Consider the following 27015-nt stretch of genomic DNA (forward strand, 5'->3'; position numbering starts at 1 on the left):
AGTCTCGCCACCTACTGAGGACAAAGAATATTAAAACACTCGTGGGTTTGGACATTAGAGACTTGCAGCATAAATGTATGCAACACAATCTTATTTGAAATGGGTGATGTTGTAGTTGTTATTGTAAAGGTTCTCAATGGCATGTAAGCGCGTGCGCACACACACACGCGCTCCCTCCGCCCGCTCCCACCAATCCAAACACATCCTCCAGCCTCGCGCCGTCACCGGGAGCTGGATCAGCAGGATCAGGACTGCGTCGACGCATATTCCGACATTTCTCTTTGTGCAAACGGACAAATCGTGAACATAACGGCGCTGCTGGACACCGGGAGGACGGTATGGGGGAGCACGCGGCGTTTCTGCTGTTACTCGCGGCGACCTTGACGCTTTCATCCGAGGTGAGTTTAGCGGAGAAACCGCAGCCTGTGGCGGCTAACCGTTACCTGGGCCAGACTCTTATGCCACCGTAGCTGTCAAACACTAACCCCGACACCCCCTCTCCATACACACACCGTGTTTAATCTTCATAACGACTATTAAAAAATAACATATGCAGATTAGATGGAGTCATAACAACACGGCGTGGCTGCTAATGGATGACATAAGAGCTATTAGAAGGTGCTGCTGCCAAAGATAACGCGATGTAAGGGCTTGTGAGCGGCCCACGCAGCCTTTAATCCTATAAATGGATGTCCTCTGTTTTTAACAGAGGTGAAAATATGCCCTGTGAATCCACCTTAATCGCAGACCTGCAGTGTACACACACAGAGTCGCTGCGCAAAATAAACCACCAAACCAGGAATGTCAGCAATGCTACCGCGGCCTACCGTTAGATGTCAGTGGTTGGTATCTTGGCCCTGTCATGTCGGATGTTATTAATCACGGAGTGTTTTTTTTTTTCATTCTTCTACTACTCATTAATGTTTGATTTTTACGTTAAGAGAAGTATTAACAGTTTAACCGCTACGCCTTTCGCCGGGTTATAGCACCGAGAAGGGTGTAGGGAGCTAACGGTGGCTAGCTTTTTTCTAGAAAATGACAACACAGCTGTAAATGTCAAGTCCACTGTTAAATACCTGGACGGATTTAAACCCAGTACCATTCTAGAAAAACAAGAAGGGTTGTGTGTAAATAACCCAGCTGTGTCCGGTGACACCAGCCTTTTATTTATTTATTTATTTTTATATAGCGTAGATAATATCGCGCTGGGCCGCCTGGTCCAGCGGAGCTGCGGGGCGGTGAAACTGCTGAGGAGAATGGAAAAAGGATGCAGCCTTATTAGTTTCACACAAGCAAGATGGCGCCTGCAGCTTGGTGTTCCTCTGATGGACCACAGAGGAATATGTTGCCCAGGACAGCTGGAAAAAAGGATGAATGGGCACCTGTAAATCAATTAGTGCATTTTTCCTCATTGTCACGTTACATTCACGGCGAAGGGGTTGTTTTTCACGCTGCAGGCTCACCAGCCCCTGTGTGTGGTGCAGTGAAAATGTCTCCACAGCAAAATTATGCGGTACACACTATCGACACCATACCCGTGTCTGTCGTGACATTTGAGCTGCATTTGTTTTGTAACGTTGAAATCAGCATTGTGCTGCCTTTTACGCACCAAGCCTCCGGCGATATAGAGATTATAATTTTCCACGAGGTTTGTCACGGTAAGCATACCGAGGATTGTTTTACTCTCTTGCCAGTTTAGTTTACCCCAGCACACACAAGCCTATTATGCTGTAGTGATTTCGCTTTCTCTATTTTTGTTTTATTGTTTGTTTTGTTTTGTTTTGTCGTAATGTGAAAATGATATACAAGCCCTGCAGCACCAAAATACATTAAGTTATTTTAGGGTAATCTTGGATTGGTTTACTAGTAACATGCGGCTTTATGAAAAACTGGTTGAGGCTTAAATATGAAAACAGGCAGCGTCACTTTGAAAGACATAAATAAGTAATGGAGTATATGGTAGTGCTGTGATAACGCAAATTTGATATCAATGTGATACCAAGTAAATCAAGGGCCAGTGTTGCCTATACTTTTAACCAGGGAAGGCAGTGTGTCATGATTTATCAGAGTCAGAGAGACTTTATTTATCCCCAAGGGGCAATTAAGATACAACAGAGCAGCATGACGTTTAAGAACGCAAAACTGTTCAGCTGACTGGCCGGTGTTGTGCCAAAAAGTGATTGTCTGCCAAAAACTGATTTCCGGTATTTGCCAAAAACTGATTGCTCGTATTTAAACTGCTATAAGTAACTTGTTGGGCTATAATATGTGAAACATATGTCAAATGCATCCCTCATGGATGACATAAAGTCATCTTGAGCCACAAACAACATTCGTGTAACAAGGTAGAAGCCGCAATCAGTTTTTGGCAGTGACTTTTATATAACCTTTATTTAAACAGTTAAAAAAAATCTCATTAACATTAAAAATGTCTTTTGTAAGAGTAAGTTGGCCAAGAGGACAGCAGAAATGGCAGCAAATATTACAATATTTCTGTAAAAATATTTTAAGTGGGGATAAAGGACCGGATTGGTTATAATGTAAGTACAATAGCAGAGAGTTGTAAAGATACTTGAAAAACAGATATTGTTTTAATTCTCTATATAACCCCTTTGTAAACCCTGTTCACCGAAGTCTATTTACGAACATATGTAAAGATATTACACATAAAAAATACACAGAAACATTGGAAATCAGTTTTTGGCAGACAATCACTTTTTGGCACAACACCGGTCGACCACACGAGCAGCGACCCAGAAGGAGGAGAACTCCCCCCAGACTGAGCTCCAACAGGAAATCAGTTTGAGAAGGGAGGGGGCGGGAAGCGGGGGGTGGGTCTGTGTCAGTGTACATGCGTACGTGTGCGTGTATGGGCTCAAATTGTGGTTAGAAATATTTTGTACTTGTAAATCAGGATTTGTATGTGTAAAAAGAATTTGTGTGTGCGTAAAAAAAGATTTGTGTGTGGGCTTAGCCAAAAAAATATGTGTGAAACTGCATTCAAGTTGCAAGTTACAAGTATGAATTTTGACCCTATTTTTCTTCTGTTTGTCCAATGTCATGTCAATCACAAATTTAACTATCCAATCAGAGAACAGATGGGTTTGGCTATTGGAGGGGTGCTTTATGGAGCTTCAGGTCCTTGAAGGGAATAAATGCCCTTTTACATGCCAGCAGTGCAGCACAGCGTTTTCCTTCATCACCACGAAGGAAAACAGTCTGTGGTGGTCCGAGTTTTGTGTCACAGGTTTATGTGCTTAATACAGGGACCTCCAGAGCCTTTTCAACAGCGTCAGAGTCAGAGATAGAAACGACAAGGAGCAGGTGCATCTAGTACAGGTAGAGCTGCTGCAAAAACCCACAGAGCTCAGCAGCCGGGTCAGCCCTGACTTTGTGTTAAACTCATCCTAAAGTAATAATGGTATTTCTAACCACTGATATACCACAACTTGATCCTTTCAACAGCTACTGAAAGTTAGGGGACCTAGCTTCTATCGGATATTTACATAGAGATCCTCTAGCTTCCAACTGTATTACCCTTCAAGGACCTGCAGTTCAAAAAAGTGCCCCTCTGACAGACAAACCCATCTATTCTCTGATTGGATAGTTAAATTTGTGATTGACATGACATTGACCAACCAGATGAAAGGAAGAAAAATAGGGTCAAAATTCGTACTTGTAACTTGAAACAAATCTTTTTTACGCACGCACAAATTCTTTTTACATATACAAATCCTGATTTAAAAGTACAAAATATTTATGACCACAATTTGAGCCCATATGCGTGTGTGTGTGTTTTCTCCGTGTTCAGCCGAGAGAAAGTCTCCCTTTACTCGATTAGGCAAAAGTCCACAATCTTTGGTCAACACGGGTGGCCTTGAAGGAGGTGGGAGAAAGTCACAAAAACAGTTTTGTCATCTAAGGGAGAATTTTGTTATTCCTATCAGCTTTTGCCTTGAGCATCCAGCTGGTGCCAGGGGGCAGAATGAGGTGAGATGGTAGTTGTTTTGGTCAGTGCGAACAAACTGCATCCAATTTTGCAGTTGGTCTAATGTCCATCACTGGCCACCAGGTCTCTCAATTCCCGATGCAGTGTCACCTCAAGATCTTATCCATATTGCAGAGCCATGAGCTTCTCCAAGATCTTATCCATGTTGCGTTCAGTAAACACAGTCTGAGTACTCACAGCCCTGCCCATTGTCTATCATGTTGGCCAGCCTTATGGGAAACGTCTCCGCAGGACAATCGGGCTCTCCCAAGCCCCGGCTTCTCACCGAGAAGAGGTTGCTTTATGATCTAAAGCATCATCAATCTGCAAATTGTACAATGCAATACAGTTTTATGTGTATAGCAAATTTAAAATCAGAGGTACACCAAAGTGCTTCACAAAATCCAGTAAAAGTACCGGTAGTAGCAAAATACAAATGCAAATAAGCTAGCAGGTAGAAAGCATTGATTAATTAAGCATACAAGGTAAGCAGATATCAAAATAAAACTTCAAAGGTAAAATCAATACAAAACATTGTTCAACAAAACAGAAGAAAAGGGGTTCCATGAGAGTATACTTACAAGAAGCGTACTCTAGATAGCCAGGAAGGCTAAACCAAATAGATACGTTTTCAATTGAGATTTAAAAGTCTGGATCGAATCAGACATGCAAATAGCTTGTGGGAGATTGTTCCAGATGTTAGGTGCAACTGGAGCGAAAGCACGGTCACCTCTGGTCTTTAGCTGTGACCTAGGTTGCACCAAGAGCAATAAGCCTGTTGATCTCAGTGCTCTCCTGGGAATATAGAGGCTGAGAAGATCAGTAAGGTAGCTAGGTGCAATATTTTTTATGATTTTAAAAGTAAGCAATAAGATTTTAAAATCAATGCGATATTTAATGGGAAGCCATTGTAGGTCAAAGAGAATTGGGGTAATAGACTCAAACCTACCAGTTCCATTTAAGAGGCGTGCCGCAGCATTTTGAGAAAGTTGCAGTCTATGTAGAAGGGCAGATTGGAGACCAGTGTATAGGGAGTTGCAGTAGTCTAATCTAGATGTGACAAAGGCATGAATATGTTTTTCAAGATCCTCATGTGGTAAGTATGGCTTGGCTTTAGAGATTAGACCTAGTTGGTAAAAACTAGGTTTAACTACAGAGGACACAAGAAGGTTTTTGAACACATTTTGATGACCACTAAATCATGATTTTCACAGCTTTCAGCTTTTCATGTAGTTTGAGACTGCTTTTTTGGGGTGAGACCTGGAATGCACATCTGCCCCTCTCTGAAGTGCTTTGGGTGAACTTCTGTTGTTTAAACGTGCTATAAGCTGGAATAAAGTAAATGTGACAGTCAACACAAAAAGTTTCAGACATTTTTTAAAATTAATATTTGAGCTTTATTCTTACATTTCCAAAAGAAAATATTTTTTTAACACAATTCAGTGGGCTGTATACTGAACTCGGAGGGTAGAAACAAAGTATCGATCCTATTGCGCTCGTATCGATCCAATACTAGTACCAGCGTTAGTATTGATGCTACAGATATTTGGAGCGAGACACCCACCTAGTATATGGGGTGAATAGCTATGAGTGGAATGATGTGCCCTTCAGCAGATATTAAACCACACACATCCTCAGTTGATATGCCCCAAGAAGATGTAATTAGAAATATAAATAAGTGAGTAATTGGGTAACATAATGCAGACCAGGCAGAACAGCTACTAGAAACAATGGGTTATGACATGCATATTCACAGGAGTCTAATTATGTGCTGTTATTCACAGGCAAACGCATCATAATGTCAGAATTAGTCATTTGGCTCAGAGGCTAGCGTTTTGTCAGTGTGCACCATCAGCTTTTTTGTGTTATCTGCCAGAAAATCAAGGCCTCACAAAGACGAAAACACATAGAGACTTCCACCAATTGTGTCCCAAACAAAAAGGATGGAAAAATATGCTGATAGCAGTGTCCTATGAAATCGACTGCCAAACCCGGTTCTATGGAAAGACATTATTTATACCTTATGGGGGTTTTTCCGTAGCTAGAATTTAATACCTTGTAGATTACTTTTATTTTCCCTTCTGAACACTCCCATTGTACTTTAACTAATGGAGTAAAGCCAGACTTGACAGACAGATTAAGAAAACAAAAAATGTGCTGTTCTATGGCAGTAGTATTGTTGAGGAATTTAAAAGCATTCATCTTTATGACTTACTAATCTCACTACTTTATATTTGAAGTATGCAGTAGAATGACTTCAGAGGAACTTGGTACATACAGTATAAGCTGCATGATGAGATATTTATGGATAAGCTATACTTTAGGGAGTTTGGTAGTTTTCGTTATTGTTCTGTTTTATACTTTTTCTCTGTCCAGGTGCCAGATGATGACTTGGTGGGTTTGCTAACCGAGCCCCAGGTGGCCATGTTCTGCGGGAAGCTCAACATGCACATCAATGTGCAGAGCGGCAAATGGGAGTCCGACCCTTCTGGTACCAAGAGCTGCATTGGCACCAAGGAGGGCATCCTGCAGTACTGCCAGGAGGTATTTCAACCGAGTAAAACAGCACTGCAGAGAGAGAGGTATGAAGTATTGCAGCAATAACATTCAAATCTCCCATGTTTGCACAGGTGTACCCAGAGCTGCAGATTACAAATGTTGTGGAGGCCAACCAGCCTGTCAGTATCTCCAACTGGTGCAAGAAGGACCGCAGGCAATGCCGCAGTCATGCACATATTGTGGTGCCACACCGCTGTCTGGGTGAGCTTTTTTTAGTCCCTTTGTTACTGAGTGTGTTTATGCATGGTTGCATCTTTAAAAGTGTACAATACATGCAAAAAGGTGTATTTCTGTTGCAGTAGGAGAGTTTGTGAGTGACGCCCTGCTCGTTCCCGACAAGTGTAAGTTTCTGCACCAGGAGCGTATGGATCAATGCGAGAGCCACCTGTACTGGCACACTGTAGCCAAAGAGGTGAGGAGGGTGGCTTTTTGTGTCTGTTTGCTTCCCTCATTGTCCTTCTGTTTCTGTGGTAGCGCCACTGTATGACTCAGTGCTGTCAGCCTTCCCTGGCACTTTCTTCTGAGTTATTCTTGTCCTTTTCTGTGCTGTTTATATTCAGTAAGCCATAGTTCAGGTTTCTGGGTTTGCCGCAATTAGCTCTCATAAGGATTAAACCGATTGAACATTATGGTGTTTGATTTTGGATGCTGTGTGCTGTTAAAATTAGTACTGCGGAGACCGCTCCATGAATCTCCACGACTACGGGATGCTGCTGCCATGTGGTATAGACCGTTTTCGAGGGGTGGAGTTTGTGTGCTGCCCGGCCTGGGCTGAACGGGAGTCAGACAGCGCACAGCTTCAGGGGGAGGAATCCGATGTGTGGTGGGGCGGAGCTGAGAGCGAATACTCTGATAACAGGTACGATCACAGGTGGACTTTGACTCGTTTCTGTGCACGCCTGTTGATACAAAGGCTGAACCACCCGTTCTGACCGCAGCATGACCCGCCCAACGGACATACAGCTGGCCGCCAGGGAGGATGACGAGGATGTGGAAGAAGAGGTGGAAACGTTTGAAAGGGATGACAACGGGGATGGAGAAGAAGATGACGAGGAAGTCGATATGACGGATGACCGAGATGGCGATGAGCCCAACGCTAACATCGCCATGACAACAACGACAACCACCACCACTGAGTCAGTTGAAGAGGTCGTTAGAGGTGAGAAATGAAGCAGTTCTGCCCTCTTCTCACTCTCCTTAAGTTTTTTTGTTTGTTTGTTTTTTGTTCATGGTTTGATTTCCATCATGTGTCGCTATGTTGAGTTACTTCTGTCTCCCATAAAATTCCAAACCTCACCTTTTGCATTCATGTTTAATTTGCCTATGTGTACATGTCTCAGCGGTTTGTTGGGCTCGTGCTGAGTCAGGCCCATGTCACGCCATGCTGGAGCGTTGGTACTTCATGCCTGAGACGGGCCGCTGCGCCCCCTTCTTGTTTGGGGGCTGTGGGGGCAACAGGAATAACTTTGAGTCGGAGGAGTACTGCCTCGCTGTCTGCAGCAGCTCGTGTAAGTCCCGGGACTGAAGCTACAACCTGAAGTGTCCACATCAGGAGCCTGATTCCTGTCCTCAGGCTGCTGCAGACTGTTTCTCTGGCTTGCTCGTTCTTTCTGTCTCTCACTGACCTTACCGTCTGAGGCCTGTTAACCTTTCAGAGCACTGACAACTGGCTGTAGTTTCATTCATTTCATCATTTTTTCCATCAAGATAGAAACTGTATTTTTGAATTGGAAAGCAAAAGTAGACACAAGAAGAAGAAAAAAGAGGGCCACAACATTACAAGGCTGTGAGCAAACCTAGTTCAAAAGGACCAAATCATTGTTAGTTCTACCGGAGAAAAAAAAGTCTTTCAAAAGTCAAAAGTGAAAATCTGGCACACATACAGTGTACCAAATAACTGCTGACACTCTGGGGAATATTGCTCATTTTGTTTTTTAGGTAAAAAGAGAAACCCCCCCCCTAACTCTAACATTAACCCTCTCAGGCTCAAATTAAACCTTTTGTTGCTAATGCACAACCAAGTCCTGCAGTGGTACTTCTGAGTAAAAAAAACTCATAAAATATGTATGTGCGGTAATCAGAATGTTAGTTGCAAATCGGCAACGCCTGCCTCGAGAGAGTTTAGCTGCTGCCTTTGTTATAGATTTCACTGTAGCACACGAGGTTCAAACACAGCGTTAAACAAACACATGTGGGGTTTTTGGCTAAGAGTGCAGCTCAAATGTTTACATAATTTTCAATAACATTCTTTTGTGTTCTTAACAGGTGTAGCTTGCACAATAGTGTACTCACCTGTGGTAGCTCGATGTTGAAATACATCCTTGCTGGCGTTAACAACAGATAACGTGGCATGTAGATTTTTTTTTTTTTTTTTTTTTTTTTTTTTGGAAATCCTATTTTCCTAGTTAGTTTTAATGTGTGAAATCCTACAAATCAAACTAATTTGCATTGAAAAGTGACTTTAACATTATATAAGTAATATTGTTAACGTGTCAGCAGGCTTCACAGATCTGTGATTTCACTGCTTCTTTGCAATTCAGATACCTCTTTATGAGAACTCCCTTATAAGTCAAACCCACATATGAAATATGAAAAAAATAAATTTCATTATTTAAAAAGGCTGATTACTCCCTGAAACCTCTGGACACTGTGGGTTTAAGCAAATCACTAAAACAGGGTTAATTCTGCTTAATTAGAATGATAAACGAGGGATTAAATGAAGATAAACTGCAGTTTTATTAGTGCGTGACTCAGTGCCAGCAGTGTTTTGTTTTTGTTTTTTTTGCTTGTTTTTTTTTGTTTAGTTTAGTTTTTTAAATCCTACTGGCCAACGGGAGAGTTTCCATGGTGCAGAGTGGCCATGACACAGTCGTTCACCTCCAAACCATTTAATCACTCATTGAATCATTTCTAACCCGCACCGCCGTCATAACAGTGTGAAGACCCAACGGTGAATGCCACCTTGTGTCTGCATGCGTTTCTATACCCGTGTGTGTCTGCATGCTTCACACTGCAGTGTGTGTTTGTAAAAGAAAAAAAAAATTGTGCCTGCAGCTCTGTAGTAGTGAAGATTCCATCGGTGTGTCTTAACCAGATGTGTGTTGGTGGTGTGTGTGGAAAAAGGGAATGCACTCTTTTAAGTTTTAAGCTGGTTTCCGTTTCCTCACGGCGAAATCATCAGCGATACAGTCGGCCCTCATCCTGACTGAGCAGTCCTTATCTCCATGGTCCCACATTCAACAGACACACAAAACTGTGGGAAACACTTCACTTTCTGTCCCCTGAAATCCTGCTTATCTCTTATGTAAATATTTACATAGAATTTCCATTAATTTTCTGTGTGTACCTAATCTCTCAAGTCCCTAACCCACCCTTTCATCAAACAAGTGGAATTGTTTATAACTGAATGCATTGTGGGTTTCCAGCTGACCGATTTCAGTGTTTTTCCTGCATTTAAACATCTGTCTATCTCTGTTCTGCACCTCAGTTTGCTTTCAACTGCTCTGTGTTTAATTCCCATCTCCCCGTACTCTCATCCAGTACCAACAATGGCCCCCAGTCCTCCAGACGCTGTGGATCGCTACCTGGAATCACCCGGTGACGACAGCGAACACACAGACTTCCAGAAGGCCAAAGAAAGCCTGGAAGCCAAACACCGTGAAAAGATGTCCCAGGTGTGTGTTTGTGTGTTTTCTTATCGTAAGCATTCCTCTCAATGTGATGTAGACCAGCGGTCTCCAACCTTTTTCGCGCCACGGACCGGTTTATGCCCGACAATATTTTCACGGACCGGCCTTTAAGGTGTCGCGGATAAATACAACAAAATAAAACTAGTACCGGTACCGAAAAACAAAAAAAAGATGACACACGTAAAAAGACCCAGGAAAACCGAGTTAACGATAAAAACGATAACAAAATAACGCTGAAAACCGATTAAAACCCTGAAAACCATACATTTCACACCTGAGCCTCAACTCTCGCGGCCCGGTACCAAATGACTCACGGACCGGTCCGAGGCCCGGGGGTTGGGGACCGCTGATGTAGACCATGACAGAAGCTTAAACGTCTTGCTTTTTCTTTCAATCTGACACTTCAGGTTATGAAGGAGTGGGAGGAGGCTGAGAGGCAGGCCAAGAATCTGCCTCGTGCAGACAAGAAAGCAGTCATCCAGGTAGGAATCAGGCCACAGTGTCTGCTGTAAATGTCTAATTGCCAAAAAGAGTTACATTACATACATATACATTACATAACTGAGATTTATATTATCCAGGACAAATTTGGCAAAAGTTGAAGAGAAATAGAATTTAGAGTTTCTTGGTTACGGGTGCATTTATAAGGGAGATTACATTTAAAGCCAGTTAAGTGAGTTATTATATCTTAATTAACCCTAATGAATTGAATGGATTTAAATGTCCATGGAGTTTGCGATGGGGAGCTAAAAATAAGATTTAATAATTGTAATTGACGATGTGTCAGCTGATATTCTGAAAAGGGTCAGCGAGAGGTTAAACTTACACTTGAGCAGTAAAAGGACGATGGGGTGCTGTCGTCATCCCGATGGGTGGCTGGGCGAGCAGCATGGACATCCAAGTTTATGAACAAGACAATTCAAGAATGAGGCAACGTAAAATTTGAAAATTGATACCATATGTGCATCTACTAAAATACTTGACCTCAAGGTCCACATGTCAAGTCTTCTGAAAATCTTGTAAATGTGATAACTCAAGAAGGCTGAGGAGTAGCATTGGAGGTCGTCAGTATTTTTAACCCTGTAGAATACATTTCAGATAAATAAATGATGATGGCCAATATCAGCCTGTGATACTTGTTAGCCAATATATCTGTCAGGCCTGAGGTTGAAAGTGTATCATTGTATTTAATGGTGGAAATAAGACAGACCTCTTCTTTCCAAACACATGTTTCTACCGTAATGCAGTGTGGGTATTTGTTCATATACCGACTGTGTAAAAAGTACTGTATCTGCAGCACTTCCAGATAAAGGTGGAGGCTTTGGAGCAGGAGGCAGCGGGGGAGAGGCAGCAGCTGGTGGAAACCCACATGGCCCGGGTGGAAGCTCTGCTGAACAGCCGCCGACGCCGGGCTCTCGAAAATTACCTAAGCGCCCTGCAGGCCAATCCTCCACGGGTACGTGCACGTCCCCACACACCTAACAACATCCTAATAACAGGAACGCTACATTGATTTAATACTCTAAATTGGTGCCAAACAGTTTCGATCAATGAGTCTTTTGAGGTTGTTTATCAGCAAGGCGCACATGTTTAAGAAGCGTATCCAACGTGTTATAATTCCACTTATTACATAACCCTGTGCCACCACCAGCCCCGTCAAGTTTTGAGCCTGCTGAAAAAGTACATCCGCGCAGAGCAAAAGGACAGGCAGCACACGCTGAAGCATTATGAGCATGTCCGCACAGTCGATCCCAAGAAGGCTGCTCAGATCCGCCCTCAGGTATCTGGATCAAACAGTCAAAGTCTTTAAGCATCATAAAAATAAGTTACGGCTTTTAAAATAGACACAATCACAAAGTGGGTTTTTTTTCTCATCTCCAGGTGTTGACTCATCTTCGTGTCATTGATGAGAGGATGAATCAGTCGTTGGGTCTGCTCTACAAGGTGCCAAGTGTGGCAAATGAGATCCAAAACCAAGTCGGTATGTGTTTATTCATGTCTTATTCTTAAAAGTCAAAGGTTGAGGACACTCATCACAGTAAATCCCCGAAACATCTATTACTGAGAATTCATCCAAATGTCATTTGTAGCTTCCAGCGCCTCACTGGTTTTAGGCAGTTGGTATTAAAATTAGGTCATAGGTTGCGAAATCTATGAAAGTATTCTTGTTGTTTTATTCACATGCTAAACGCGATTGCTCACTCAGCAAGAGGTACAAGTGCTCAGCAGACATAAAGGGATTATTTTGACAGTCCTATTAAATGGCTGTTTTGTTGCCTTCAGAATGGGAAAAACCTTCCAGCGCTATATAAATACAGGCCATTTGCCATTTACCATTACCATAATAGCATGTTTGTTTAATTGTTGTGAAAGCCGATGACTAAAGTTTTTCACTTATATTTTATGTTGTTTGTTTGTTTGGTTTGTTTGACGGGGCAGTTTACCTGCTGGGAGAAAGTCTTTCTCAATTCGTTCCTAAGGCATGCTGTTCAGGCATGGGTCAAAGGGACCATGCTGGAACAGAATGTAATATTAAAAAGAAATAAAGGCGAGCATGGTTCATCGAAAGACTGATAGCTTAGTTTTGATTTGCGTTTTAACCAAGAAAGGTGAAGCAGAGGAGATCTCATGTAGATATGCCAGTTACAGCATGAGGTGTGTACCAACTCCTACAGATTATATGTAACTGCAAAAGCCTGTATTTGACAATGGCAGAAATGTGAATATGCCTTTCAACATTAGTGTAGGGCAAAGCATAAGTCCAGCCACAGTGACAGTAATATTCAACGGACAGAGTCTCAGCTCATAAAAGAGAGTGAAAAAGTCAGATAATAAATGTTGCATCTTTCATCGGGTTTTTTGCAGTTCCCCTGTTTCACCGTTGTAGTCCACTACAGATGGCTACATATCGAATCAGACCAGTTTTGGCCGTTATTAAGAAAACAAGTGTAATTGCGTTCATCAAAAAAAGTGTGGGAAGCTTGTCTTTTAGGCCCCAAGGTCCCAAGATTCATTCCCTCTACCTGTCCCAAAGGGTCATGCGGAATTTGGAATTTCCTCCTGAAATAAGTGAGAATCAACTAAAACTTGAGGGACTGCTCTAACTTCATGAATTTAAGGCAATTTTTAAATTCCTCGGATGCAAATGTTTCGCCTGAGTATTATTACCTTTGTTTCCAGCATTATCCAGTTACTTTTACTGAGGTATTCATTTTTTATTGACAACAAAGTTTATAAATTTTGGTTGTTTCTCTGTTTTTATGTATGTTTATTTTCTAATTGCATGTACTTAACTGTTGTTATGTATGTGCTGCTACTTTGGGCAGCATATGTAAAAAGAGATTCTGAGATCTTATGTTGTCCTGATTAAATAGAAAACTTGAGATTATACAATCTGTGTTATGCAACAACCATCCAAACCACACTTATTCAGTACCCTTTAACTCCCTGTAGTGTGAATTAAAGCGATGCTTTTAACATGTGTTTGAAGTCCACTGATTACAGGACACTAAAACACTGATAATGCAGTTTCATTCCGCCATGATTACTTTCACCACTTTAGGCTATTCTGTAGCCTTGATTTGTTTTTCCCTCTAACCGCCACATTCCTTTCTCGGATTTGTTATCACTTAACCATCTGCTTCATTCTCATTTTGTTCCTTTTCTTTGTAGCAATTATAATGCAGCGAGTTCAGGCGGAGCTGTTTCAGCAAGTCTCTTCACTGCAGAGCGATGGTCGGGTGAGTCAAGTTGCACCAACTCACAAATGCAAAGTCTTCTTTGTGAACGTGGACATTCTGGCATAAATATTGGAATCACATAGACTGACATGACAAAACAAAGTCACTGTAACCACTGACGTGATGGGAGTAGTGTAATTAAAGCGATTAACAAAGAAAATGATGTTGTGATACTGCGCCTGTTTAAATGAGGTTTTATTAGTGATCTTTTCCACATAGACATCATAATTTGATCGGGTTATAAATAAAAAGCCACCCAAACGCCACGTATCCTGATTAACATTCCTCTGTGTTTGCAGATGGATGGCAGGGTGAGTTATGGCAACGACGCTCTGATGCCTGATCAGGCCTACAGCTCGGCTCCTATGGACCCTGGCCTGGATGGGCTGGGGTTCATTCACCCTGAGAGCTTCAATCAGCCCAACACAGAGAACCATGGTAACACACACTACATTTTGTGACATAAATTGAATTTTATTAACTTTTAAAAAATGTGGTTTGATATTGAATATTTTTGTTACACGCTGTATTTCTGTAGTTGAACCCGTCGATGCTCGTCCAATTCCAGACAGAGGACTCCCCACACGGCCTGGTATGTATGTGAAGTCCAAACGGAAACACAAGTACATACTTACATCCTCACTCGTATACATTTACTGCATATTAAGGACAGGTTTCAAAATTCAGGTCGTTTCTAACATTGCACTTGCCAGACCTCATGCTAAGAGTCAGTCGAAACAGCAGCACAGGTGCAACTTGTGCTCCTCTTAAGCAGATGAGAGAAGGAGACTGAAGAGAGAAACCTCAGGGAGTATGAACATAATATAACACTGGCTATATTCAGTTTCACTCAATTCCTGTTATTTAATAAGCACCAGTTCAACAACAGTTATTATAAGGTGCTTTATACTACATGAAAAAGAGCCTAATATATTAGAGAGAATCCCCTGTGAGGACACACATGATGAAGAGACCTCTGGCAGAACCAGGCTAAAGGAGGGGGAAGCGTTCTGGCACGATTGGTTTAGGGATGAGGGAAATGAGAGGAGGAAGAAGAGTGGCGTCTAAAAGCATCAGGAGCGAAAAGCTAACCTTAAATGAGTGATTTTAAACTGTTAGTTGGAGAGCTGAAAGACAGCAATAAGTTATTACAGTTTCCTGAGTCTTTATAATTCCACTAAAGCTTTCAGGCTTTCTTTAATATTAGGTTGTAGCCTTTTTGATCCTTTTGGGAAAAAAACCATTTAGTGTTTGATAGAGAAGTGTCTCATAGATAAACTTAAGTGAGCTCCATAACGGCAGCGACATCATCACCAAGAATCGGAGCACCACAGTGTGACAGGAGACTCACACCTAATGATGGTGGGATCATGAGGTGAGAAGAATATCTGAGAAATTTTAAAAAAAGGTGGTACCCTGTACTCCTGACATTATGGTAGTAACTCATATTTCCCATAAAGAGGGTGAGACAGAGTAGACCGTGACTCACATGCTGTGGTGCTGATTGTGGTTTTGCAGTCTTACTGCACACATGTTCTCATAACACTAAACACACACAAACAAGATACTGGGCAGTAAAGTGATTGAAATACTCTACAATGTTACATTAATAAGTGGTGTGCATATGTCCATATCAAAGTGTTGCAACATCTGCACAAAGCTGTTGTAATCATTTCCTGTAAATGATTTGTATTTGAATCACACGCAAGTTTTCTATCAGTTGCTGTTGGTGAAGGATTTCTTAGACTCAATACTTGAAATGTGCAATTCACTTGTATTTTTATTTTTTTATTCCTATTTATTCTATTTATCCCCTTTGTATATTTTATTTATATTTGTCTCTGTATTTATATGTATGTATGTATGTGTGTGTGTGTATATATATATATATATATATATATATATATATATATATATATATATATATATATATATATATATATATATATATATATATATATATATAAATAACAATTCTGTAACTGTAACTTCGGTCGTTGCTGTGCTTTTTGGAAGTCGAATTTCCCAGAGGAACCCACCCGAGGGATTAATAAAGTTCTATCTTATCTTAATGATTATAATTGGATAATAGCAGTTGACACTTATGCCAAATAAAAACATCTCAAACTTACAAGGCAGGTCTATATCCAGTTTCGAGATTCATTTGAGATGTGGTTGGCTCCTGGGTTTCGATGAGACTCTTTTAAGTGTCCTTTGATCTACCAAAAATTGTTCAACTACTTGATAGATTAATACGGGGGCAAATAATCCCACGTACTCTGAGGACTTTACAGGAATCCACAGTGTCAAATGAAATCACCTCCTCCCTCTGTTTGTGTATTAAAAGACAGTTTGGGGTTTTATTTCACCTCTAAATGTCTTTCTACTGCTTCATTTCCTATAAGACTAAGGATAAGAATCTTTTTTTTTTTTTTTTTTAAATCCCAGAGGGAAATTCATATGTCTTAAATAGCTCATCTGCTATTTGGATGAGAATTAAAAGGTCGATGGCTGTGGGTGCAAATGATTTTCTGTTTCTCTCTGTTTTAGGAGAGATGCAGAAATCCATGTGCTCGATTTCTGGGATTAATTTGGGTGATTGATTCTGTGGTTTCAGTGTCTGCCCTGAAGCCGGAGGAGATGCCAGAAGTGCGGATGGACACTGAAGAGAGGCAGAGTGCTGGATATGAAGTTTATCATGAAAAACTGGTAGGAAAACCCAGCAAACCCAGTCATCAAATATCATCTCCTTCAGGGATTTATGACTGACTTACTATTATTATTTTCTTTAATGTCAGGTGTTTTTCGCTAATGACGCTGGATCCAATAAAGGCGCCATTATCGGGCTGATGGTTGGTGGGGTGGTCATAGCAACAGTCATTGTCATTACCTTGGTGATGCTGAGGAAGAAACAGTACACTTCAATTCACCACGGCGTGATCGAGGTAAAAGGCTCACCAGTTTGTGCTCATAGATCAAACACGGTTCGCGTGTTAGTAACTCCTCATCCTCTTGTCCAAAGGTGGATGCAGCTGTGACGCCAGAGGAGCGTCACCTGGCCAAGATGCAGCAGAACGGCTACGAGAATCCCACCTACAAATTCTTCGAGCAGATGCAGAACTAAAAAGCTGCACAACATTTCCCCCACAGTGTCAGCCTGCGCTCTGTTCCATTCAGCTCCTTTGCCCTCAGCCCCAGCACCTTCAGCGCCCTGTTCAGGAGGTGAAGGGTGCGAGGATGACTGCATAGCCTGGTTTGTGTCTTTGAAAGTAAGGAAAGGAGACATTTTTGTCAGGGGTTTGGGCCAAAGAAAACTGATATGGAACAAAGCCTCCTTAAATCCCTTGATTGTACAGAGCTAAGCATTACCCAGCAGCCCGGTTAGTCAAAGGTATCCTGTTACACCTACACATTTCAGTCAGCCCCTGGAGTTCTCATAGCATTTGTACTGGAAAACCCCTCGTCGACTGTTTATACGACATCACGGCAGTAAGACACCCACAGCCGAAACTTGTAATTTACCAATTACTCCCTCACTGCTCCTCAAACCGGTCCGACGAGAGCTCTCAGAGCGACCCGTCGCACGAATAGTGTTTCAGGTTTATTTTTCAAAAAATGAGAAAAAAATGAAGAAAAAAATACATAAATATATACAATCAAAAATATGTAAAAGCAGGAAAAACATTTTTTTTTTAAACGTGTAATATATTAAGACAGAGATTAGCTGTAAGTATATGTAGTGCATGGCAATATTGATGACTGATTAAAAGTATACTGTATGTGAAGGTCCTCAGGACGAGGAGGGGAAGGGGGGGGGGGGTCCTCTCCCTAGATATTTTAGAAGGATTGTACATTTCTGGCGTCTTCTTTGTGACATGAAGAAAAAAACGAGTATTCAGAATCCGGTCTGCTTTGTCGTCACAGACTTGCTTTAACTGAATCTTGGCTCTTTATTGCTCATCTCCATGCTTCACTGTTGTGTTAGCTGCATGGGCAGAAAAAAAAGCTCTATGTATGTAATATATGAAGTGTAATAGTATCCGAAAGGAAGATGATTGTGTTACTTGTTTGCGTTCTATGCACTCTTGTCATTTTTGGGAGTTTTGATTATTGCCACCAAATATTGCTGTTACAGTCTCTGATGCCAACTGTCGCTGCACTTTGGATTTTTCTTAGAAAGAGGCTCGAGGTTCAAACCTTTTAAGATGGAAAGTTTTTATGAAAGCCTATCATTCCACTGTCTTTGCTGTAAATAATTCAGATGACGACACCTTCCTTCACTTCCATTCCCACTTCCAGTCATTTCTTTCCCAACCCCCCTTCCCTCATGTTTATCCTCTCCTTCTTGCTGTGTCAGCAATATTGTACATTGCGGCACTTTGGGACGTCGTATGTGAGCATTTCATAAATAGGACTGTTTGGGCGTGGGGAAATCAGACATTTTCTCCTCTCTGGACACATTCCTCCACCAAATGTCACATTCTATTTTTCTACATCACCAATGTATACGTGTACAGCGCTTCTGTTTGTCCTGTGCTCAATATTTCAGCTCCTGTCGAATCTGTAACTTATTAGGAGGAAACATGGCCCTCTCTCTAAATTATTAACCATGAATGTGACATATTGTGCATTTCTATGAGAAATACAACACATATCGCCTGCACATTGCACCCACACGTGGATAGACACTGACTGAAGCTCTTAATCAGGCAAATGTTTCAATTTGTATTGATGCTCACTCTGGGTATCTTTGGAGCCTAGTGATGAAACAAACTCTTTGTCCCTCTGCTCATTGATTCAGTGACCTTTCTCTGTGTGTAGTTAAATGAACAATTTGCTTAGAAAAAGCTTTCTACACTCACTATACCATCAATAAAATTTTGAATGTACATAGAAGCATTTGGGTGTCTGTCAATGTGAGTCTTAAAAAGAGAAACTTCTCACACAGCTATTAAGAAAATGCTTGCCACTTTATTCCCCCAGTGGACAAAAAGGGTCCAATAATTCAGGGAACAAACACTAAATAAAATACAAAACGGGTCCTCTATAAATGGAAAATATGAAAATACACTTGCCCTTGTGGCTATCAAAAACATGAAATACCGGTATATACAGTGGAAATGGTCCTAACTACAGACAAGGAACACACAACACAAAGCTCTTAACTGGATTTTTCAGTCACACTCAAGCATTCAATGACATGCACGCAACAATCAGTAATCAGAAAGACATTCTCCCTTCATCCTGAACACTCTTCTCTTGGTTAGAGTAACAGAAAAGCTAAAAAAAACTTCACCTGTCTCAGTCTAACTTGAATCAAACTGTAAAGACAATAATAAAGGTGGTAATCCACGCTGATCAGAGACCAGCTTTGCATTTCTGTGTCTGAGAGACGTTTTTTATCAGCAGTGGAGCGCACGTTTTGTCCGCAACACCTGACAAGCGCTATAATGTGACGACCTTCAGCTGTCCTTGTCTAGCGTCGTGGTGGCCAGGGTCACTGTAGTGATCGGCTGCCCGATGCCGTGCATCTGCATGCGAGCCAGTTTCTTCTGCTCGCACTCGGTCACCAGGCTGTTGAGCTCAGCAGCGCTGTAGCCAATCAGAGTCCTCAGGTCACACACAAACTTGTAGACAAAGCGCTTTCCCTGCACCTTGCAGATCATGTCCCCGTCGTAGTAGTATCTGAATGAAAATACAAAACTCAGAATCACACCAAAGTATATCAACTGATGAGAGACAACAGATATGCAGATGGCTTTCAACAAATGAATAATGGACAATACATCAGTGTATCCGTTCTTTTATATTACAGCAGCTTTACATTTTAAAATATCAGAATAATCAGGTTTGTTCTAAGTTCTCTTAGTAGCAGAAAGAACCTCTCTTCTTCCTCTTCATATCCTCCTATCTTGGATCGTCACTCCTGCCTACAGGCCATCACTACTAGGGTGACAGTCAATCAGCTAAATATCAATGGCAATAAAACTTATCCTGACTTCACAAAATAAACCATTTTGTTGTCTCTAAAGATGGTTGTCAGGTCCACACTTCCCAAAGCGTCAAAAGTCTTAAAGTCATCTTGAACAATACTCTTTATCGTCCACATCACATTCGGCCTACTACCACCCACTTAAGATTTCTAGACTTCTTTCTCAACACAGCACTCAAGTCCTGGTTGCCTCCCATTTGGATTCCTGCAATACCACTCTCTCTGGTCTCCCAGAAAATCTCCTTAATCAGCTCCAGACGGTACAGAACTCTGACCATATTACAGCCATTCTCATCCAGCTTCATTGGCTCCCTATTCCTCAGCATATCCAATGCAAGATTTTCCTTCTCGGTGACTTGGCAGCCCCATATCTTTCAGACCTCCTTCATCCTTACACCCCTTCCCTTTGCTCAGCTTGAGCTGCTCTCCTGCTGAGCGATGAGTGCCAGAGCCTTTAGGTGTGATGCACTTTGTCTTTGGAATTTACTTCCACTTCACTTTTATCGCCTAAATTCTTTGACACAGTTCAAATCGCACCTCAAAACCCTGCTATAACTAAGCTACGACCATTTCATTTATAAAGTGGGCATGTTGCACTACATGTATAAAGGCTCATTTACACCATGGTGCCCTGCTCTCAAAAACCTGACAGATGTCACGCTGTCTGTGAAGCTGGATTTAAGATAAGTGTTTAAAGTTTTGAGCGCCATCTTGTGTCAGTACAGAATGTGTCATCTCCAGGTTAATTGGTTAATTACTGCTAATAGACTTACAGTAGTTTATTTTAGCTAACTAATAAAAAACCCCAAAAAAACCCAATAACTCAGTCAGAAAAAAGGGCACTGAAACTGAAAATAAGGGGATCACTCTTCTGCTGTCCCTGGCTGCAACAATGACATTTTTGTTAAGAAATCAAGGCTCTACTGTCCACTTTCACTCTGTCTCTTAAGCAGTAAGTGGTTCTCCGTTGTTTGGCTAGCTACACTGACAGGAAAATCCCCCTTTTAACTGTAATGTTCAGGCTTGCAAAGGGTGTGTTTGAAGGGCGCCAAAAAATAAAATGTACTATTGTTTTTATTATTGTTATTACCACATAAGGGAAACAGTCAGCATCATCGGCCTACTACTGGAAATATTCTGTTTTAAGAAGACTGCTGTCTGCGTCTGCAGGAGGAAGCCTTGCTAACTTGCAGCTACACTCTAAATCGACTTTGTACTGGAAAGTTGGCAGCATGTTTAAAGTCAATCTCACTGCACCAGACATTTGTCTGCGGTGCCTGTGAGGTAATGGCTTATGTCTGGCTCCAAACTTTAGATAGAGTGCCACAAAAAGTTGCCATTAAACAAAAACACACAAACCTGAGGGCTCGACTGAGCTTCTCATAGTTCATGGTAGGCTTGTTCTTGCGTTGCCCCCATTTCTGTGCCACGAGCTCAGGCTGGTTGAGTTTGAACTCTCCCTCCTCGCCTACCCAGGAGATGCAGTCTCTTGCGTCCTTGTCGGTCAGCAGCTCGAGCAGAAACTGCCACAGCTGGATCTGACCATTGTTACCTGACAACAGAAAAACAACACAAAGTATTTGAAAAAGATTATTCAAATAAAATGTGTGTATCTGTAATAAAAAGACAATTTAACAGCCACAACTGATTAGAACATAACATTAGAAATGGTAATAGGAGTATTTTGTACCATTACTAAATCTGCCAATTCTAAATGTATTCAACTATTTAGTCTAAAATAGCGCATTAAGGAAGGTTTTGTCAGACAAAATGGCTAAAAACGTTGCATTTTCAGTTTGAATGCAAAGCAACATTACTGTCAGATTGTAAATTTAAAAACTAAAACCTAAAATTGGTGACAAAACTATCCCTGAACACTTTTGAAAACTTTCTGACTTTACAAAAAGTGAGTTGCCTAGAGAGCGGCTGTGTGCGTGTGTCCTACCTGTACGGTTCCCAGGTGAGCTGCGCTCCTCCCCTCCTGAAATGCGAGGTGCTCTGGGACCACGGTTCTGTTTCAACACCTTTATAGCAGTGGGTGTGCTCACTTGAGCTGGGATTATCTGCACAGCTGGAGGAACAGATGGGAAAACTCTTCATTAACATGTGTTTTGGATCTGAATCTATTTAATAAATAACTTCCTGTTAAATATATGGATTTTGTCCAGAGTTTAACGAGCAGAACTATGTGGAGGGCATGGTCATGTATAATCAGACAAGATAACCCAAACAACCGAGGGAATTTACAAAGTTTAAACATAGCACAATAAAGTTGATTATCTTTATCTGGACATTGGTGATGAAATGTCTCTCACTGAAAACACAATGTTCCCTCTAATTTTTCACGTGTCTGAGCGAACACACAAACTCCCTGAGCGGTCCCTTGGACCACTGTGAGCAACAGCAGACTTGTACACTGTGGTCACGCCAGCATCGAATCCATCCAAGTTACATGGTTTATTAAAATAATCAAATTACAGCATTTACATTTATGTTAGACTGGTTTTAATTAACTGCTTTAGCCCACTTACAATGAAAATTAATAAATAAATCTTGTCCATGACCTGTTTAGTATGTTAACACTATTGGAACTCCAATTTTGAAAACAAAATTTTCTTTCTTCTTTTTATTTTTTAATAAAAGCTGACTTGTATTATGAGTCAGTGGTCTGGGACAGAGTCCTGTAACTCTGTCTGCAAAATACAGTATATAATGACCAATGTTGGGCAATTAATTATATAGTTCTTCAAAAAAGAGTTATGCAAACAAAGTTTTTTGCAGCTGTTTACCTAAAAATGCGGCCAAGGCGGGTTTTTTTTTTTTTTTTTTAAATAAACATTGCAAACTATTTACAGAACATCGTTCTAATTCCATACGGGAGCAGACAGTCACTTACTGACTAACACTGCAAAAGAGAATTGTCAGAGTATTAATTTTAATTTCAATTCAGGTTAGATTTTATTTTGTGCGCAACGCAGATTTTCTGTGCGCAGAGACCGTGCCAGCAGTGCGCAATTGCGCACACGCGCAGCTTAGAGGGAACATTTGTTCATCACTCATCCATTTGAGTTCTTCAGTGTAAGGTAAACAGTTATTTTAATTGTCTTTTGGATGATTTTTCACGCTAACACTTACGCTGATCAATCGTGACGGTGGCGTCTCCTCCAGACTGGTCCTGGCTGGCCAACACGTCTGAAATTAGCACAAAATATTAGTTTCATTTTGGCATGAAAACACATTTTATTCCATCAGCTGAAACAAACATTTGAGTCAGACCTACATTTGCGAAGGAGTTCCAGGTGACTCCAGAGTATCTCTCCATTGGGCACTTTCTGAAGGAACTCCTCCTGAGTGAAAGTGCAGAGGTCTCGCCCCTGGATGTGAATGCTTCCTATTTCCATCTCATCAATGTTAAACTCTTTCATTACCCACACAGCCCAGTGGATCACCTGATCAGCAGACCAGAGCATAGGGTCTGAGGAGAGAAACCTCACACATTACCAACCGTGTTTGTGTCTTTGTTTGTTAGCACAATAATGATTGTTTTCCACTACAATAAGGTAGTTCATTCAAGTATTCCTCACCGTACGGTATGCCCAGGCGGACTTGCTCTTTCCGGTAGCCTTCGAGAGCTGCGGCCCAACGTGTAACCTGCTCTGAGGTCTCATCAGACAGGGAAGACCGCTCTACAGCAATAAGCTGTCCCTCCTCCACCAGAGCACCCTCTTCCCCTGCTGCATCTGGATCAATCACTACTTCAACTGTTTCTACTGGCTTTACAATCTCCAAGATGTTCAACCTCTCCTCTCCTAGAAACAAAAGTAAAAACAATGCATTTTAAAATGTACTCTCTCTTTACTAACTTGAGTACTTGATATGAAATGTGTCACGCTTTTGGTACCTGGTTTGGTTATTATCTGCAGGCTGAGCTGCACTGTGCCATCGGTCTTTACTCCCTGATCGAAGAGACTGTGATCAGGGTGGAGCTAAGAGGAAAAGAACAGATAAAGCGAGACAGCAGTGAGAAACAGTTCAACCCAGGACCAAACAAAAATCATTTAATCATGAACAGATTATGAAAGGTGTCATTATCTAATTCTTACCTGAATGTCCTGCAAACAAATTTCATAAGCATCCAATGAGATTTGGATACGAGGCTCCAAAAGCTTCTTCAGATTACCAATTGGTTCGTTTATGTCGATATCTTGCTGAATCAAGTCTGACGCAGTGATGGTCTGCTCCTCAACACTACAAATCAAATAACATGAGACAGAAATGTAAAAACACAGCTGCTGCATGAACAAATTAATTGTTTTATTTATGCAATCATCTCTCTCACCCTTCTTCCAGGCATGCCTGTTTCTCCCGTTCATCTATCTCGATCTCTATCATCTCTTCTGGCTCACTTTTAGACATTCTGCTGGGAGATAACGTTTTACCAACACGAATATAAAGTGACACATTAAACAAAAATTACTGTCAACCAGATAATCAGCATAAAAGAAAAGAACCAATAAACTCTTAATTAGGTAGCTGGTCACACTACCTAATTAATCACTTAAAAAATGCTAAATTTAAACTAAAACTATAATTAGCTTCTATCCTCCTCCTCACTGTTAAATTAAACAGCTAATTTTAATTAGAAAACCCAAAAATCTATCCAGCACATCAAATTGATGTTTGTAGTGATTATTAATGGCATTCCATCCATCCATCTCCTCTTGCTTATCCAGTTTACATTCACAGCTGGGCGGGAGTCCAACCCAGGTGATGGTGCTAACCAACACAACACCATGCTGCACTGACTTATCAATGCATGTGCTTTTGTTTTGGGTTTTTTGGAATAACTTTATAACATGAGATGCACCATTATTTTTTTTTCCAAAGTAGGCCTCTGGGGGTCACTACACATGTAAGAAGGACTGGTCCACATATATTTATATGGGGAAAGAGTCTTTGTTACCTTAGTTACTTTTAGACAATCCATAAACAAAAATATATTTTAATCAGAATTTAATTAACCCATTTGTAAAGACTAATATTAATTAAATTTATTTTTAAATCACAAAAATTATATTAAACAGCCAAAGTTGGTGCAAGCAAATTTTGGTTTTGTAAAACAAAATTATAACAAATACAGTATGAAATCATTAAACAAAATTTATCTTTTTAATCAACTAATAAATAAATCAAGTAATATTTTTTTACCTAAAATTGTAAAAAAATAAAAATAAAAAAGTTGATTTTTGATAGAACTAATAATCATTTAAAATACTAATTTAAAGTTAAAAAGAACTAAATAAAAGTGGATATTTAATTGATCTTTTATTCTTCTACTAAATTTCTAAACTTACTTTCTTAAAAATATTTAAGTAAAAATAAAGTGAAAATAAACATAAAAGTGGTTGTTTTGATATAGCTTGTAATCTTCTAATAAATTCCTAAAATAAAACATACTTGAAAAACGATATTTAATAGATCTTTTAAACTAATAAATTATTAAACGAATAATTACGTTCTTTAAAAAAGTTTAAAAATAAATATGAAACTAGGTATTAACAGGGCAATATCACTACAATAACACCTTTCTGTTGTAATTTCTTTAATCGAAGTAATACAAACAACTAATACATACTACAGTGTAAATAACAATAACGACTTCACTGTCGTGTTACTTAAAGAGCATACTGTGCCTGTTAAATAAAACAGGGCACTTTGATGGGGGTTTTCTACCATAAAGGCCTCTCAGCCTCGACTCCTCATTGGCCGTCTACAACAGTTCAGTGACTGCTAACGTTAGCCAACTCGAGGGCGAGGCTGTGGCTTCTAAAGGCCAACTAGTAGGCCAGTAGTTACAGAAAATAGTAACCACGTATAACTACACGTCCAAAAAACGTGTTGGAAAAATTCACCAAACTCAAATTTATGCGTTAGGCTACACGTGTACAGTGAAGCAGGCCTACAAAAAACAAGTTAGCTTCAATATAGCAACGCGGGGCGAGGCAGCTGCATTACACAACCATCGATCCCGGCGTGCTAAACAACCGTGAAAATATCCTATAAACTCCGAGTGCTTCGTAACTTCAGCAAATCTTTGTTAAAGCACACTTTAACTCTGCACGTAGAAAACTTTTAAAACGGAAATAGAATAAACGGAAACAAAACAGCATAGGGCAAATGGAAAGGAGCCGGAAATCCTGGCTAAGGTTTTACAGCGTTGCAAGACTTCCGAGAGCAGCGATGATCGATCCAACGACAAGTTTTAGAGGAAAGCGACCGAGATACACTGAAACAACGCTCGTTTAGACGTGTAAATGGATAATAAGGAGAAGAAAGAACTAAAAAAATCTGTTTCACCGCGTATGGAATTATACCCACCCTGAGTTTGTGGTTGGACGGTAATCAGCACCGCGACAGTACGCAGCTTCTCCACTGTGCTGTTAGCAAAACAGCTAACTAGCGACTGCTATAACAACCAACGTTATTTCTATTTTCAAGCCGAAGAGGAAGCAAAAGTCCGAGGGAGTCAGCGTTAGCCTAGCCTTTGTGGAAGTTGGCTAATGTGGGTTTCTGCCTCGTAGGTGGGCGGCCTCTTCCCAGCAGGCTGACTAGGAATCAACAACACGCTAGCTAGGTTAGCTTTGCTGCTTGAGCTACATAAAATAGCGGGAACACCCCAGATACAACAAACGTGACGACGGTGTGGTACATTTTCCTCACAACAAGCATATATGTCTCTGAAATAATCATACCTCTTAAAATTTAGACCTTCAGAGATGTTGATGTTCTATTGTGGAAGATAATCGGCAAAAAAATGCACACAGTCGAGAGATATCATGCAAGTTTTTAGCCAACTACACTCAATCTGAGGAGGGGCGGAGACTAACCGGAGAGACTGTAGTTACCTTAAAGTCTGTGTAGTGGAAAAACCGCCAGCTAAATGTTTCAATAGTAGCTGGACGTGCCTTTCTCAGCTCCAACTTTGTGGCAATTTAGGAACAAATGTCTAGTCCAGATGTATCCTGACTAGATAGCATTAATGGCTAA

The 27015-nt window shown here is 40.8% G+C and overlaps 2 protein-coding genes across 5 annotated transcripts; one reads left to right on the top strand and one right to left on the bottom strand.

Moving 5' to 3' along the window:
• The first annotated feature begins 205 nt into the window (after positions 1-205).
• Positions 206-18872, top strand: LOC146690666 (amyloid-beta A4 protein-like). Of its 2 annotated transcripts, XM_085433703.1 has the most exons (18): positions 206-398; positions 6365-6532; positions 6619-6748; positions 6847-6959; positions 7216-7406; positions 7486-7706; positions 7888-8055; positions 10088-10221; positions 10644-10718; positions 11534-11692; positions 11888-12016; positions 12118-12217; positions 13909-13976; positions 14276-14414; positions 14515-14568; positions 16594-16685; positions 16775-16921; positions 16999-18872. In XM_085433703.1, the coding sequence occupies exons 1-18, from the start codon at positions 339-341 to the stop codon at positions 17098-17100; spliced, it is 2250 nt and encodes a 749-aa protein (XP_085289829.1). In that variant the 5' UTR covers positions 206-338; the 3' UTR covers positions 17101-18872. The 2 variants fall into 2 exon arrangements, with proteins under 2 accessions (XP_085289829.1, XP_085289830.1); XM_085433704.1 differs by lacking the exon at positions 7888-8055 and having other exon boundaries at positions 208-398.
• Positions 18873-18927: 55 nt separating this feature from the next.
• On the bottom strand, positions 18928-26979 carry gabpa (GA binding protein transcription factor subunit alpha). Of its 3 annotated transcripts, none has more exons than XM_085433705.1 (10): positions 26721-26979; positions 24308-24385; positions 24072-24216; positions 23870-23954; positions 23553-23777; positions 23249-23443; positions 23104-23160; positions 21914-22039; positions 21328-21520; positions 18928-19661 (listed from the first exon to the last, which is right to left on the bottom strand). In XM_085433705.1, exons 2-10 carry the CDS (start codon positions 24382-24384, stop codon positions 19439-19441), a joined length of 1326 nt encoding a protein of 441 aa, XP_085289831.1. In that variant the 5' UTR covers position 24385; positions 26721-26979; the 3' UTR covers positions 18928-19438. The 3 variants fall into 3 exon arrangements, with proteins under 3 accessions (XP_085289831.1, XP_085289833.1, XP_085289832.1); XM_085433707.1 differs by having other exon boundaries at positions 24308-24388; XM_085433706.1 differs by having other exon boundaries at positions 26347-26979.
• Positions 26980-27015: the final 36 nt, after the last annotated feature.

Source organism: Copadichromis virginalis, linkage group LG16 (genome assembly GCF_057382275.1).
Source record: "Copadichromis virginalis isolate Kocher_CV1m ecotype Utaka linkage group LG16, C_Virginalis_male_GT1.1, whole genome shotgun sequence".
NCBI classification, from domain to species: Eukaryota; Metazoa; Chordata; class Actinopteri; order Cichliformes; family Cichlidae; genus Copadichromis; species Copadichromis virginalis.

Excerpts from the sequence above, each read along its gene's own strand:
- LOC146690666 (XM_085433703.1), top strand. The coding sequence starts at position 339 with ATGGGGGAGCACGCGGCGTTTCTGCTGTTACTCGCGGCGACCTTGACG. Across the intron at positions 10,719-11,533 it reads ACAAGAAAGCAGTCATCCAG|CACTTCCAGATAAAGGTGGA; the intron begins GTAGGAATCAGG and ends CTGTATCTGCAG. Across the intron at positions 13,977-14,275 it reads CACTGCAGAGCGATGGTCGG|ATGGATGGCAGGGTGAGTTA; the intron begins GTGAGTCAAGTT and ends CTGTGTTTGCAG.
- gabpa (XM_085433705.1), bottom strand. The coding sequence starts at position 24,384 with ATGTCTAAAAGTGAGCCAGAAGAGATGATAGAGATCGAGATAGATGAA. Across the intron at positions 22,040-23,103 it reads CACCGTCACGATTGATCAGC|CTGTGCAGATAATCCCAGCT; the intron begins GTAAGTGTTAGC and ends CTGTTCCTCCAG. Across the intron at positions 19,662-21,327 it reads AAGCTCAGTCGAGCCCTCAG|ATACTACTACGACGGGGACA; the intron begins GTTTGTGTGTTT and ends ATTTTCATTCAG.